The following is a 16,489-nucleotide window of genomic DNA, read 5'->3' on the forward strand; positions in this document are numbered from 1 at the left end:
ATTGTGCTTGTCTGGTGTTTGCTAGACAAGGCAAGGCAAGGCAAGGCAAATTTATTTATATAGCACATTTCAGCAGCAGTGCAATTCAATGTGCTTTACATAAAACAATAAAACAGTAAACACAGTTAAAAATCAATACAAATTAATACAAAATTAAAAATAGGTAATACAACATTAAAAAAGCATTTCATACAAAATTAAAACAGTCAAAAACAGATTAAATACAGGAATAAAAGGATAAAATAGTGAAATAGTAAAATTAAACAAAAGCAGTATCGAAAAGAAAGGTCTTCAGCCTTGATTTAAGAGAGTTGATCTACAGTTTAGCGGTAGTTTATTCCAGATGTACGGACCATAGAAGCTGAACACAGCTTCCCCCTTTTTTGTTCCGACTCTGGGGATGGCAAGCAGACCTGTCCCTGATGATCTCAAAGATCTCTGCGGCTCGTAGTGTAGTAGCAGATTTGAAAGGTAAATTGGTCCTAAACCGTTTAGTGACTTATAAACTAACAAGAGTATTTTGAAATCTATTCTTTGGTGCCAATGTAAGGACTTCAGAACTGGAGTGATGTGTTCTATTTTCTATTTGCGTTCTGTATCAGCTGCAGCTGTTTAATATACTTTTTAGGAATACCTGTAAAGACACCGTTGCAGTAGTCAAGTTTACTGAAGATGAAAGCATGGATAAGTTTTTCCAAATCCTGTTGGCACATAAGTCCTTTTACCCTTGCTATATTTTTAAGGTGATAGTAGGCAGATTTAGTTACTGACCTAATGTGGCTGTTAAAATTCAGGTTAGAGTCCATAATTATGCCAAGATTTCTTGTTTTGTCTGTTGTTTTTAACGTTGTTGATTGAAGATGGGCATTGACTTTTAATCGTTCATTTTTTGGTCCAAAAATGATCACCTCCGTTTTATCTTTGTTTAATTTTAGGAAATTCTGGCACATCCAATCGTTGATTTGTTCAATGCACCTGGCCAGGTGCTGTATTGGACTATAGTCTCCGGGTGACAAGGGTATATAAATCTGTGTGTTGTCCGCATAACTGTGATAGCTTATGTTGTTGTTTTCCATGATTTTAACTAGGGGCAGCGTGTAGATATTAAACAGTAGAGGCCCCAGGATGGAGCCTTGGGGAACTCCACATGTCAAACTTGTACGCTCAGATGCATAGTTACCTATTGACACATAGTAATTTCTATTATTTAAATAGGATTCAAACCACTTTAGTACTGTTCCAGAAAAGCCTACCCAGTTTTCCAGTCTGTTTAATAATATGTCGTGGTCAACCGTGTCGAAAGCAGCGCTGAGATCTAGAAATACTAAGACTGTAGTTCTGCCACTATCTGTACTTAAGTGGATGTCATTAAAAATTTTCAGAAGAGCTGTCTCCAGTGCTGTGATGTGGTCGGAATCCGGACTGTAAGGGATCCAAAATATTGTTTTGGGACAATAAAAGGTTGATTTGTTGAAAAAACGCTTTTTCAATAACTTTACTTAAAAATGGGAGGTTTGATATAGGTCTGTAGTTGTCCATTAGTGACGTATCTAGGTTATTCTTTTTTAAGAGTGGCTTGATTACTGCAGTTTTTAATGCCTGTGGGAAGATACCTGCTTGAAGAGACATGTTTACAATCTGTAAAAGATCTGAAGCCAAACAATTTGAAACATTTTTGAAAAAGCCAGTTGGTAAAACATCAAGGCAACAGGAAGAGGTTTTCAGATTTTGTATGATATCTGCCAGATTACCTTGGTGAATCGTTTGAAATTGTGTCATATGGGGTCTTGTTTTGCTTAAAAACTGAGACAGCACATATCCTCTACCTGATATGGATGCACTGACTGTTTTCTGATTTTTTTCACTAAAGAAGATGGCGAAGTTATTGCAGGCTTCGGTGGACAAAAATTCAGCTGCTACTGGTACTGGAGGGTTTGATAACTAATCGACAGTAGCAAATAGAGCACGTGAATTATTCAAGTTTTTAGCAATAATTTCGGAGAAGAACGACCGCCTTTCACTCCTCAGTACCACATTATAAATACAAAGTCTCTCTTTATAGATTTCATAATGGCCATGGAGGTTAGTTTTTCTCCACCTGCGTTCAGCTTTTCGACACTCTCTTTTTTCGAATCTTACAGGTGCAACATTTCTCCATGGAGATTTTTTCTCACTAGAGATAGTTTTGACCTTAACGGGAGCAATGGTGTCAATAATAGTTGACATTCTACAATTAAAATTATCTACAAGCTCAGTTACTGAGGCTCCAGAGGGGGCTGTTGTGGACGAGAAAAGCTGAATGAATTCATCACTGGTGCTTTCAGTTATGTATCGTTTTCTGATTACCTTAGTTTGAACAATTTTTTTCGCAGTTATAGAGCTGTTAAAAAACACACAGGAATGATCAGAGAGAGCAATATCATTCACCACAACTTTGGAAATGTTCAAACCTTTAGAGAGAATTAAGTCCAAGATGTGACCTTTGTTGTGTGTGGCTGTAGTCACATGTTGAGTCAGTCTATAATTATCAAAGATACAATACAGTTCCTTTGTACTATCCTCAGGGTTGTCGACATGAATGTTGAAATCACCCGTAATAATTATACAGTCAAAGTCAACACAGATCGACAGTAGTTCAGCAAAATCATCAAAAAAGGCTGCACAGTACTTAGGTGGTCTGTAGATATTTAGGAATATAGCTCTATTAGTGGACCTTAGCTGAAGAGCCACATACTCAAAGGAAGCAAAATTTCCAACGGAAATATACATATACTAATATACATAGGAATAAGTTTTTAAACAAAATAGCGACCCTACCTCCTCTCTTATTAACTCTATTCTCATTCATAAAACTGAAGCCAGGGGGGGGGGGCTGACTCGATAAGGACAGCAGCGCTGTTATTATTGTCAAACCAGGTTTCAGTTAAAAACATAAAATCAAGGTTGTGCTTAATAATAAGATCATTGATTAAGAATGATTTGCCTGCCAGGGACCTAGTGTTTAGTAGTGCAAATGTCAGTGTGTTAAAGTTATTAGCTGTCTCATTTTTTGTGACAGACTGTGGTTGACAAGAAATAGATACTAAATTCATTGTCTTTGCAGTTAAGTAGTTGTTGTTATATAGTGACTTCACCGATCCGTCTTGTCTGTTACTGATTCTGACTGGGATGGTGGAGCTGGTCTGTGGATGGAGCTCATCTGTGGAAGCGTGCATGTGCACATGTCCACAGTATGTAAACAGTCATTTAAAAGTCGGTGTTTGCAGGGCATGGTGCAAGTTCCCACAGAGCATTTGGTTGCCTCGTGTGTTTGGATGAATACCATCCCTGCCAAACAGCACGCCACGTTCCCAAAACAGATTAAAATTGTCAATAAAACCTACATTGTAAATGTTGCATGTAGACTGGAGCCAGGAGTCAAGTTGGAGTAGTCTGCTAAAAAGGCATGATCCACGACCTAGAGATGGCAGTGGGCATCGAGAGAGGCAGTGTCAATGAGAGATTTGAAGCTTCGCTTTGTGCGTTCACTTTCCTCACAGGACATGTCATTGTGTCCACAATGAACCACGATGCGTTTTATGGAAATCAGGAGGGATGGTATCAGGGCCTTAACTTTGGCAAGGATGTCTACAACTTTGGCTCCTGGGAAGCAATGTGTTACGGCATTAAAAAACCACATACCTCTGGTGATGGAGTCACCAATGATTATTGGCATGAACGGCCAGCGTCCAAAGGACAACAGTTCGCAACAGCACCAGATGGACATTGACAAGTAGGAGATAGTAGGCCTACCTCACCCGCATCCTGTAGAAGCTCCTGGCGCGTGACAGCAGCCCCTTCCTGCGAAGACAACCGGTGATCCGACCGTGCAGCAGTACTCTCCCGCAACGACATCCGGTGAGCCGGTCGTGCAGCAGTCCTCCCCCGTGGTGATTGCTGGGGAGCCGGCTGCGCACCGGGGCGAGCTCTGGAACCACCGGGCACCGAGCCATGAGGAATCATGGCAGCCTCTGCTGGGAGGGTCGGGATGCAACAGGTAGCAACAGGCACTTCACCAACCCCGGTCATCGAGCGTGAGCCAGTCAGGTCGGCATCTAGCTCCGACAAGGCACCAAAGCGGTTGGAAAGGCTGAGGGCAGGAGGCAATGCAGCCCCACCCTCGGCTTTCCTCCGGCCGTGGACCACCTCAGTCCAGGACGGCCTGACGGTCGGCGTTGAGCAGGAGGACGGACGTGGACAGGTGGACCGGTCCCAGTGCACCGTATCCTGGAGGGTCGCCAATAGACTTGAAATCCGCAACGACTGATCATGGGCTACATCAAAACAGGCGGCCAGCAGGGCGTCCTTATTCTTTAATTCCTCGGACATCCGACGAACATCTTCCCTGAGATCAGCTATTTCCTTATTGGTATTCCTGAACAGCGATGTTACTTTGCGGGGCAGTGGAGACTCATCAGGAGGTATGGATGTAGCCATGCTTAGCAACGCTTAGCTCTGCTTAGCTTATCTGTGCAACCGAGCCACTACGCTAACTTCAGTTAGCATTCAGTCTATGAGGCTCTATACTAGAGGATACTATTGGCTTCACAATACAGTGGTTATCCAATGAGTCTCTCTGTATCTGTCTCTCTCAGACACACAAACAAACATACACTCCTACACTTGATCTCGTAGTGTGCCTGCTGCTCGTTCTCAAACGCTAACTTTTTTGAAAGCTCTAAACAAAAACAAACCTGAATTACTACTCTTGCATTGCCAGACCCAGGGGCGGTTTTTGGCACGAGCGACCCGGGCAGCATTTTATCATGAGTCATGGGGGGGCGCCATGAGCACTTGAAAAAAAAAAAAATCCTCCACCGCGAAGCAGTTTTCTATTATCTATCATTTCACTGTGTGGGGAATTGGCAAATCGGCGCCCCCTGCAGCTGCAGGCGCCCCTGCTTGCTGGAAGTGCTGTGTACAGAAGCTGTGTGTGAGAAGGGGAAAAAGGGAGGGGCGCGCGGGGGACAGTTCACCTCTGCGCCGCGAAGCAGTTTTCTATTATCTATCATTTCACTGTGTGGGGAATTGGCAAATCGGCGCCCTCCTTGCAGCTGCAGGCGCCCGGCTTGCACCCCCTACTTTCACAATGAAATGGACTAGTCCGTAACAGTGCGGGGCCCGGCGCGAAAGATAAACACACGGTGACAGGAGAACTCGGAAGTACACGGAGCAAGACAAATCTAAACCTTTCTTTTATGTCAATGATCTAAAGACCCAAGCGGCTCAAATAAAAGAGAAAAGTGAAAAGACATGTTTTCGGCAGTAGCAGGACCTTCATCAGCTCCCGTGGCTGATGATAGTGGTGGTGGTGGTGTCGGCGGCAGTGGCAATGGCATGCACAGTGAGGAGGACACTACACATACATTCCAGGATAGGAGAAAAAAACACTCACCGATCACAATCATTTGCACTCTGCAAAAGAAAACACCACATACAATATTAAATGAAGTTAACTGTTCACACAATACAGTAACATGAGCTTTTTATATTTGCTGGATACATGGTTAAACATAATTTGCGCTTACCAGTCTATGGCCGTGTGTACTTCATCCCCCGCAATCCCAACAATCGGTCCCAAAACGCCCCAGTTAGATAGTAAATGCCGGAAACATATTCTTTGTAAATATTTACAATCATTACCTGAAAGAACCAAGCATTTCAGCGTGTAGCTTGCTAGCTCGAAGTTTGTTGTTGTTTCCTGATGCAAATGCAGTTTGAGAACGGCAACACACAGAGAGCAGAAGGTGAGGGACATGTCAGGCAATTATCCTGGAAATGTACTTCCATTAATCCATACTAGCCGTTTCCTAATCACATATAGGGCTAATATCTGTGTGTGTGAGTATGCGTGCATGCGCTGGTCATCTCTGTTGCTATGTTTAGATAGAACTTACAAATGTGTGGAACAAGTACTAATTTAAAACAAAAAGCAATCACAAACAGCAGTGACAGTAGGCTATTTCTACTGTTGTGCATAAGAAAGACACACCAGTAATGCTACTGCAAATGTGCATTAAATACTGTAGAGTAAATCAAAAATAATGAAGAGATTTCAAATAGTTACAAATCTTACTTATATTTTTATAGACCTGGTCTGCTGGCAGCAATTACAATTGTGACATAAGAGCTTATTACGGACACAGATTGCAAAACAAAAACCGTTTTTTGGGCTTGGCTTGTTTTTGCGTTAGTGTGCTGCAGAATGCTTCTTCACATCTACAGAAGAAAGTAAAACAGTAGGTTGTAAAGACCCAATAAATGACCTTGGTTTTTCTTCACAACTGGATGTTTTATTCATATGATTACATCTAATGCAGGTAGTCATTAACGAGAGCCGGTAATTAGCAACCTAGAGATGACTAAGAAGAGTCCAGTCAATTACCACACAGAGCTGGGCTTCACAAAGTGCTTAGGCTGGCAAAAGGAAAGTCCCTGGACCCTTTCATTCCCTGTCTCAGTATAATGCAGTATGAAGCCCTCCCACCGTATGTTATCACATTGACCTCAGCCTGCAGTTTAACTGGAAAGCAGCTGATAGGGATGTGCAGTACAACATTTTCAAATCATCATTTTCTCCGATATTGTAAGAGGTGCCGTTGCTAAACAATATCTGAGCATCAGTGTGTCTGGGGAGAGACAGTCTTGCATTGCCAGATCGCCACTGCGCTTTTCTTTATCACAATTGTCTTGGGGTCGCAACGCGAAATAGCGCCTCTGCAAAATAGCCTCTGGAAGGAACTTGTCTTGGTGGATCATGTGTACATTCAAAAGTTGTTTTAGTCGTGCAACAGAAAACTCTGAACAGATAGTCTAGCTAGCTGTCTGGATTAAACCTGCAGAGATCTGAGGAGCAGTTAATCACAGTCCTCATAAATCAATGTTATGTTTTTGTATTTTGACCCAGAACTCAGACAAACACACAGACAACAGGGGCGCAGTTTAGATGTTTATTTGAACAAACTTGGAATAGGCAGGAATGGTGCAGGTGGAGTGGCTCCAGGTGGGGGCGCAGCTGGAGGCAGGCAAGCGTGTGGCTGGACAGACTGAGCCTCGACGGAGGTTGCGAAGAGAGTCCGGTCCTGACTCACCCAGGTGTTTATACGGGGAGACGAGTGACAAGGTGAGCGGCGAGGAGATTTGAGTGGAGAGGCAGGCAGTGATGAGTGCGGGGTGGAGAGGCGAGCAGGCGGCAGGCAAGTCCAGAGACGGAATCTGAACACAGAGATAACATGTGAGCCAAGCACTAGGAAACACAAACACAGCGCTAAAGCCGAGATGCTAGGCGTGGAATCGCTAGTAGGTTTTGGAGCCAAGTTACCACATGAATGGTTGCAACGAACTGGCGCTGAAGAGGTGAACAGCCCGGGTAGATAACTGTTGGGTGATTAGTGGAGATGTGCTGCAGCTGAGCTGGAAACGGAGCAGGAGAGAATGACCACGCCTCTTGACCCAGACACGCCTCTCGCCACAGCAGGTGAAGACAAACACACAGACAACACACACAGGGAAAAGGGGAGAGGATAACAGGCAGGACAGGGAAACAGACACTGACCCATGACAATCAACCAGCGTTTAGAATGCCAACACAAATAAAGCGGAAGGTAACGCACGTAAAACCCTGGCATAAGCACGCATTTTTCACCAGGTCTTGACATTTTCAACTCACTTGAGCGCTGCAAATTTGCATATAATCCCACCATCTTCAATACCTTTCTGGACCCTTTAGACCTTTTAAACAAAATATTTTTTTTGTGTTTTGTTGAATTCTACAGATTTTATAAACCTGAATTTCTGACCTCCGCAGTTCATCTGACTGCCTTGTAGTCTTGCATTGCCAGACCTTCCTCCACAATGCTGCGGAGAAGGGTCTGGCTAGTCCACACAGAATTCCGGGTTGGGAGAAAAACGTGCTATGGTTTATTGGCATTTCTTTAAACCAATCACAATCATCATGTGCAGCGCTAAGTGCCCGACAGAGCCACGGTGCCGCTGCAAAATAGCCTCGGGAAGGAACTTGTTTTGGTGGAACGTGTACGTTCAAAAGTTGTTTTAGTCGTGTAACAGAAAACTCAGATTGGACAGATAGTCTAGCTAGCTGTCTGGATTTACCCTGCAGAGATCTGGGGAGCAGTTAACCATATTCCTCATAAAGCCACCGGATATTGGAATGCCAACACAAAGAAACCAGAAGGTAACGGACATCCGGGGCGAAAAGAGCGTGATCTGGCGGAATTTCTGGCAGCACTGGAGCAATCCCGGAAGTGGAATGTTGTGGATATGGACTATCTGCATGGTATCTCATCAGTGTTCAGTGCCAGTATCCAGGATAAAGGGGATGTACATGATGGCACTATACGATCACGTTGTCACAGTGGCAAACACGCAAACAGAGAAAGCACTGCAAACAAAATGTGGCTAGGGTATAGGTTTGTACATGTAAATGTTATAGAGGGAAGCATTGATCATTACAACTTTCTGTTAATGACATCTATTTTTTCTGTCATATTCTTTGCTAATTTTTGCTAGCTAAGCTAATGTAGCAAATGCAAAAAGCATATTTTTATATGTACAACTTAAATAAACAAGTTAAAAAACATTGAAAGTTGCACAAATTAACACCACCACCAGCCAGTTAAACAGTAAAGTAAGAGCTGTGTGGGAGGAAAAGGAGAGGAAATAGCAAACAAGGTTGCAGAATAAGAAATATTCTGAGAGCATATCAGACTTTCAGACAGAGTTCTCCTGATTCATGAAGGATGCATTCATTAGCATCCTAAATGCTTTTAGATGTGACTCTGAGTTATTTCAGAGTGTCCTCAGGTACATCTCTGTGTCACTTCCTTACTGTTAGAAAATGAGACTTGGCAAAGGTGAGAGGGAGCCCCGGCTTGGAGAAGCCTCCTAAACATTTTAACATCTCCGCACACACACAAGACTTCTAATGAGAAAGAAAACTGATGAGTCATGCTTCTCATTGTCTGCATCACTCTATGCAGCTCCCATCTCAATTTCTCCCTCTTCTCTGCAGTATTAGATGATGTGGCCAAAATATATTTTCAATAATTGTATCAACTGTCAGTTTTGTTTTGTTGGGGAATTATGTGACTTAATTCAGGTTTATAGCCCAAACTCAGAATCATATTTTGTCTTATGTATACTACACTACAACCTGGGAGGGATCACACATACTTGCACACACAGGCGGTCCAATGACATATCCTCTGTGTGCAAATTTATTTGTGTGAGATTAAGTGTATTGATTGTGGAGTCTCCTGCTGAAGAGCTGAATGCTGGTTAGGACCACAGCCAATGGTGTGCAAAGTTAACAACAGCAGCCCACACACATGGTTTAGTATCTGACAAAACGCTGCTCCACTGCCACTGTGGTCTCAGCAGTGGTGGAAGCATAGACAATAAAACAATAAAATGAGTGGACGTGGCATCCTTGACGGCACCCATTGGTTTGCGGACTGCCATTTTGAAGCCTCAAGTTTGGCAACATGAGCGTCGCCATCTTTTTTTTGAATGCAGGTTTAAGGCACTTCTGCATTGGCTTCAATTTTCAGGCCCAGAAGGTTTTTCCATTATTATTATACAGTCTATGGGCTGAAGAAGTATTCAGATCTTAAGTATCCAGATTCACTTAAAGGTGCTTAAATGTGTAAGATATGGCCAGAAGTCAACAGAAGTAACAGTTTTGACGTTATGTCAAAGAAGTCTACGGATTGTGTTGCAGAGATATCTAGTGAAATGAGCATGCTAAGCCTGGCCCGTCCTGTCTTGTAATACCAATTGTACCTCAAGAGGCGATAGTGAGTCACTGTAGCGTCCAGTCTGCTCTCAGTCCAACATGATACACTGTTAGCAGTACAACAGTTAGCTGCTTACACCTAAAACTAAAATTAAGATCTACACTCAAACTAAGAGTCAGAGTTAAAGAGACTGTTGCAATGGATGGGTCCCTGGAGACTCTAGCCCCATCCCGGCAGAGATTAGAGCCCTCATGTAGGTGGCGAAGCAATGCAGAGTTTTGTTTTTTGGCCTGCTAGCTCGAGAGCTAAGTGTGTGATGTTATTTCCTTGCAGCCAGTTATCAGTGTGGCAGTTGGTAATCTGCAGTCTCATGTTGTCCAGCTTGTTGACAAGACAGCGGGCGTTGCCGAGAAAGACTCTGGGTACAGCAGGTTTACACTTGTGCCTCCTGTCTGCGGGGTTGTTGGTCTCTGTGTGCTCTGCTGAGGTTTTTTAGGACATTGCAAGGTTTATTGTCTGTCTAACTACACAATCCTGAACAGTGTCATCGCTGCAATCAGTAAATCATGGAATTCTTGCACAAGGTGAAATGCTGCCCCCTATTTTTTGGAGCATGTGGCCAGGAACTATACATTGCACCTCCAAGTATCAGCAAAATATACGATTGCACAATGTACAAGTAATCATTCTGCAGTAATCTGCCTCTTGTTACCGATAAATATCATATACAATATTATTCAATTGTTTAACAAATATTGTTGTGATGCATGAAGGTGTAAGTAGCATTTTTCTGTTGTAACAGCTTAAAGCGGAGCTTGTTTATCCTCCTCCTTTACGGATTGGTAGTTTGTTCCAGTGTTTCCAACCTAGGGCTCGGGGCCCCTCCAAAGGGTCACAAGATATGGGGTTAGGAAGAAGAAGAAGAAGAAAAAAACAAACAAAATTGTATTAATTTTTTGACTTTTCTTGTATCTTGTACTTATCTCCTATGTAAAATATTGGATAATTTGACCTCTTTGGTCCTCAAACAGTTATTTTGAGCTATAACAATGTTATCTCACTGACCACACTGGCTGTGGGTTTAAAGTTTTCACTTGCACTGAGTATGTGTGTATGCCTTTTTTAAATGTATGACATTGCAAAGATACAATTAGCCTGTGTGTATTTAATAGCATGCATCTGACATTGTGTATCTTAGCTAATGTAGTGATACAATGCTAATTACAAAATTGTTTATCTCTTATCTTAAACCTCAAATTACCTGTCTCTTTGTCTTCCACTGCCCTCCCCTGCAGCCTGCAGGTCAACACCAACAGAGTGTGCACATGTGTGTTTCTTTGTGTAGATGTTTGTGTAAGTGTACTGTGTGTGCTGTATGTGGTGCTCCATTAATCTTAGCCTAAAACAATGGTGTTATAGTGCTGCAGGAAATGAAACGGTTGTTGTGCCTGTGATTGATCGCTTTGTGACTGAGCACAGATGCGATAAATAAAATAAATGTCTTTTAGACCTTGTGCAGTTCTACGCAGGCCACATGCCTGAGTGTTTGTGGGTTAGTACATTTTCTTGCAAATAAATATATATATTCACATATACTCATTGTAAGCTCAAATCGAGCAGTGGTTTTCAAACTTTTTGTGCCCAAGTTACACCAAAATGCAAGCAAAACTCAAGGCACACCTGTATTCATATCAGTCCAAAATAGTCATGTTATCACTCACATCACTCTGTTAAAGTTTATTTTTATTAACTAATGCCAAGTACAATTTGATAACAACTATATAATGAAATATGATGAAAATTAAATAAATTAATTTGAAACATTGTGTGTGTGTGATGTAATCTGAAGATGTAATCCCGTTTTACAGACAAAGCTAATAAGTATGCAATTAAAATTACATTACAATACATTGAGAATGAAAACTAGCTGCTACGTTAAACAAGAAGAAATGTTGTTGAAATTGTAAATGTAACTGAGGCATTTGTCAGGCATTTTTGTAATCCTTGGTGGTACTGAAGAGAGGGCCAATCGCAAGTCCTGTTCAACAGAGAGGCATGACCCCCTGTTGCTCTTCATGTAAACCAGGGTAGAGGATGCCAACTCACAAAGGGTAGGTAGTAGGGAAAAGAAGAAGTTGCTTAATAGCATGGTGGGAGATGGTTGAGTACTCTCTGCCAAAGCCAACCAAAACTGATGAAGTTTAAGATCACTTAATTTGAGCTTCATTGTGTGGTCCACACAGCTCTGTGCATTCCTCTCTCTTTCTTACAAAATAAACTTTTCTGTTGAGGAGTCCTGATTGAATAGGTCTCAAATTCAGTCATAGTCCGCAAAGTCGGCCACATGTGTAAAATAGCGCTCAAATCTCTCTTTTAATGTCTCAAGGTTTTCGGCAAATACAGGCTTTCCATGGCACGACTAATGCCAATGTCCATGGAGCCCTATTCCAAAGCCTCGTTCCATAGAATAAGCTTGCACAGAAACTCCTGAAACGTGTCTGTGGAAGATAAAATGTTTTCATTCCTGCCCTGAGGCTTGGTGTTCTACTCGCTGAGATGCCCAAATATGTCTGCAAGGTAAGCCAGCTTGGCGCACCAACTCTCATCTTCGAGCTTGTCTTTGTGGGAACGCGTGTTCACTTGAAAAAAACTCCAAAAGCTCTCATCGAAGCTCATAAAGAAGGGACAAGACTTTCCCCTGTGAAAGCTAATGTACCTCTGTGTGGACGACAAGGCTTTGGTGGTCAGCTTCCATCTCAGCACACAGTTGGGAAAAGAAGCAAGATTTTAGGGGCCTTGATTTAATGTTCACCCCCTGAATCCTGATCCAGCACCTCAGCCAACTCGGGGGGTATGGTTATGGCAACTAATGCCTCTCAATGCAAAATACAGTGGTTTGTCACAATATTTGGGTTTTGTGCTTTCACCCTGGCCAAACCAAGCCAAGTTTCTCTCAACGTGAAAGGTTGATGATTGGTTTCTAAGTGCCTCTTCAGCTTGCTTGGCACTATGTTAGCAATACTTCTCCCGACAAATGACGCTAAGGGCTGTTGACATCCCCAGTCCAGCTAAAGCTATTAGACAGGTACCTTTCATGTTACTGTTACGTTTTTTTTCTTTCTCTTTTCTTTAGGTGTTGGGTTATCTGCACTGGTTAATTGTGGTTTTCTCCGCACAAGAAAGCGATCCATTTTCCCCTTTAAGGACTTTTTATTTTTTATTTTGTTATCCTCACACTATACACTGGCTGTCAATCCGGGCCTTTGATGTGTAACACTCTAACAATTCCCATCCAGTATAACCGTCCGGTAACTGCGCAAGCAGTGAAAATTGTGTTTGCTTTGATGACAAGTTTTTTTATTTATTTTTATGTTAGGGTATAAAACACCAGTGTGCCATAGAGGCTCAGTACAGAGATATTTATCCATCTGGCCTGCAGCCACACTGGCCTCATTCAGACAACACTCTTATTGATTACAGTTGGAATGAAGTGGATTCCCTCATTACTGGGCTATTGACAGCAATACTAGGCATTAACATTGTACCATTAACAACAACAGCTAATGTTAGTGCTACTGTGTATCTTGTAATGCATTTGTCTGCTTGGATACAAACACATTGATGTCAGAGATGCAATAGAACTAGCCAAAAGGAACAAATATAAGTGCTAGTGTGCCAGGTTGAAAGGCCTATGGTCAGCACAAAACAGGACAATATCAGCACTCGGTGGATCACTAAGGTATATAGACCTTCTTTCTCTCACTGCCAAACTTTTGCTGCTGCTCCATACACAGTACTCATAATGGTGTAATTGGTCCATTTAAATGGGTGTTAACTGCAGTGTTTGCCTAAATTTTCATCGTCAGGGAAATCTGCTAAACATAACACATTTTGCTAAAATGTTGCTGAGTTTCAATTAGTGCCAAACACTAAACAATCCACTAATCATTCACTCAATCAACAGACTCTAACCACTATTTGTAGCAACATAGCTGGCTTTGTCAAACCGCCACCCGGTAGCTCCTGTTATCCTTGACTTGCAGGAAATGTACAACAATGTGAAAGTTACCTAGATTTTTTCAGTTCCAAATAGAACAAGTTGTGCCATGAATTGGTTAGTAGCCATTCACACCAAGAAAAGTGATCTGGCGTTTTTCCGCAGGGTGGTGCGGCAGGGGGAGTGTCAATGAAACAGTCCATTAAGTGTACGGGACTCTCACACCGCCTCAAACCAGAGCACAAAACACTCTGACAAGTCTGATCTCGGGTTACGATATGATACGTTATGATTGGCCACCGCAGCGTGACGTGGGGTTGTGTTTTTCCAAAAGTTGAGTGGGTCTCAACTTTTCGCCGCAGGCCTGCTGCATTTATTTGAGCGTTTATTTGCGGCAACCCCCGCAGCCTAAACGCACTACCCTCATTCAAAATGAATGGAAAGACCTGCGTTTTTGCCGGACCGAGACAGGCAGTGTGAACACAGCCTTAGTCACTTTCAAAAAGATCTTTAGTATTTTGGAAAGGACACATATTAAAAGTCACAGCCACATTTTGAGATGCAAACATTGTTGATGAACAGCCCCCAGCATTGCGCTGATATGAAAGCCCTAAATGCAGCCTCATTTGCAGTGATATGAGTCGTCCGCATGCATCCAGACGAGCGAGTTGTTGCATTTAGAAGAGAGCTGAGCAATTAAAGCAACACTAAAGCACTTTTCCGCTTTGGTCCCCCTACAGGTTGGAAGCGGAATTGTCCATTACCGTTACCATTATTCTTATGTCTCATTTGAACTACAGATCTGCTACGCGATCTGGCAAACTTGCACCAAAATAATGTTTCAGTGGTTCATCAACTCGTAACAGGGTGAACGGCACTTCTGCATTCACTTTGTGGCCCTCTATCGGCTATAACCGCACTATGCAAGTTTGCCAGATCGGGTAGCGGATCTGTAGTTCGAACGAGACATAATGAGACATTACGCGGACAATTCCGCTTCAAACCTGTTGGGGGAGCGACGCAGAAAAGTGCTTTAGTGTTGCTTTAAAGCCATCTCTATTTATCTGTATCATTCTCAAGTTATTTTGCTAAATAAATCAGCGTGGTAACACAGCATTAGTCAACCATAGTGGCAATTCCCTTTCCAAGTCTATTATATTGAGAAGGGATTGTGAGGTCACAGTGGATATAGAAACTGGGATTGTGTGGAGCTGGAAACAGCCCCCCACAGGTCTCCAGTCAGCCTGTTTAAATAGCATGGAGACTGAGCCCATCCATCACCATGGGAATCTCATTTCCACCATGTGTCCAATGCAAATGAACAGAGCTTGCAATCAGGGGGCTGTTGTTTTGCCAATAGTGGCAGAGTAGCAGGAGGAATGTTAGCTCATCCGTCTTGGTTTTGAGTAAACAAAGCTTTGCTCAGATGAGGGGCTCAATTCACATTTGCATAGCCGAGCTGGGAGCACATTGACTGTTTGCCATTTATTGGTATTTGTTAGCAGTGTTATTTTTGGTTATAGGTGATTACAGTACTTTCATTGTAGAAGATTAGTGAGTACAATACAGCACTTATCCAGCTTCTTGTGTTTCTATCTCTAACATTTAGAGACAGAGGGAGTCGAGAAGGGTGAATGGGACAGAGAATACGGATGTCTTTCTATTGTAATTCAAGTTATCTCTCTGTACTGCGTTACCTTTGGACCAGCAACAACAAGCCCTTTTACAGCCTTTTTTTAATCAAATATTCCCAGGAAATAAGGAGCCCCAGGAACTAAACTCAAGAACTATGGGTGCTTTCACACCTAACCTGTTCATTGCAGTTTAATAAAACACTGGTGTGTTTCCCATTTGGTTCATTTAATTTGGGCTAGTGTGATAGACAGTAATCGAACTAGACCAAAACAACTGGAAAGAAACCACCTGATAGGGGTTTGCTTAATATGTTGGTACAATACAGGCCTGTCTTTACCTGTCTGCAGTGTGTGATTTTCCGGGAGGATGCGTTTTTTTCTCCCCTTTCTGGTCAATATATCCCTACCTCTGCTGAATTATTTGTATCCCCTGTAGGGACAAAATGTATCCCCTCTTAAAGTGATCAGTGTTACTTCACCAATACACCATATATTATATACCTAAAATAGAAATATTTTAAACTAAGTAAAGTGCTGCATGAACAGTCGCACAGTATAGTGCGAAAGAACGATAAAATCTGAGCAGCAGGAGTAGTTGTGTTTACAGAGCTCCGTCATATCAGCTGCAGTTGGTAGTTGTGTTTAGCCGCTACGGAGCGCCGTGATGCCGGCTACAGAGATCTGTCGTATCAGCCGGAGCGTGCCTATGTTCCCACATTTCTAAGATTTTATTTTTCATTGAAAATTAGGCCGTAGATTAGTTTAGCCGAGAAAAAGTGAGCGTCATGAGGCGACGGCAGCTAAGTTTACGCACCAAAACAATAATAGTTTTTGATTAAAACACTTGTGGTATCTGAATGGCCTATAAGGTTCAAGTCTGTATAAAGCTCAAATGTGCTGAGATATTATGAGCACTGTGTTAGTGACCTAAGATTAATGATTTTCCTCTCAGTGGAGTGATGTGTTGAAGAGAATGTTCTATTTGATTCTGTGATTGGTGGCTGAGTGGGATCAATGCTTTTATGTGTAGTGTTGGAGCCCCCCAAAGAGACTCTGACCTCAAA

At 42.5% G+C, this 16,489-nt stretch overlaps 1 protein-coding gene across 1 annotated transcript in view; it reads right to left on the reverse strand.

Moving 5' to 3' along the window:
• Positions 1–6,981: 6,981 nt before the first annotated feature.
• LOC144532780 (uncharacterized) overlaps positions 6,982–16,489 on the reverse strand; it is a 77,058-nt gene continuing 67,550 nt past the window's right edge. The window contains exons 5-6 of the mRNA XM_078273717.1: positions 7,361–7,452; positions 6,982–7,254 (exon numbers count right to left, since the gene is read on the reverse strand). Of these exons, the coding sequence (XP_078129843.1) occupies positions 6,982–7,254; positions 7,361–7,452 (365 nt within the window). The remainder of the gene's footprint in view (positions 7,255–7,360; positions 7,453–16,489) is intronic.

The sequence above is a fragment of the Sander vitreus genome, chromosome 17, assembly GCF_031162955.1.
Source record: "Sander vitreus isolate 19-12246 chromosome 17, sanVit1, whole genome shotgun sequence".
Taxonomy (NCBI): domain Eukaryota; kingdom Metazoa; phylum Chordata; class Actinopteri; order Perciformes; family Percidae; genus Sander; species Sander vitreus.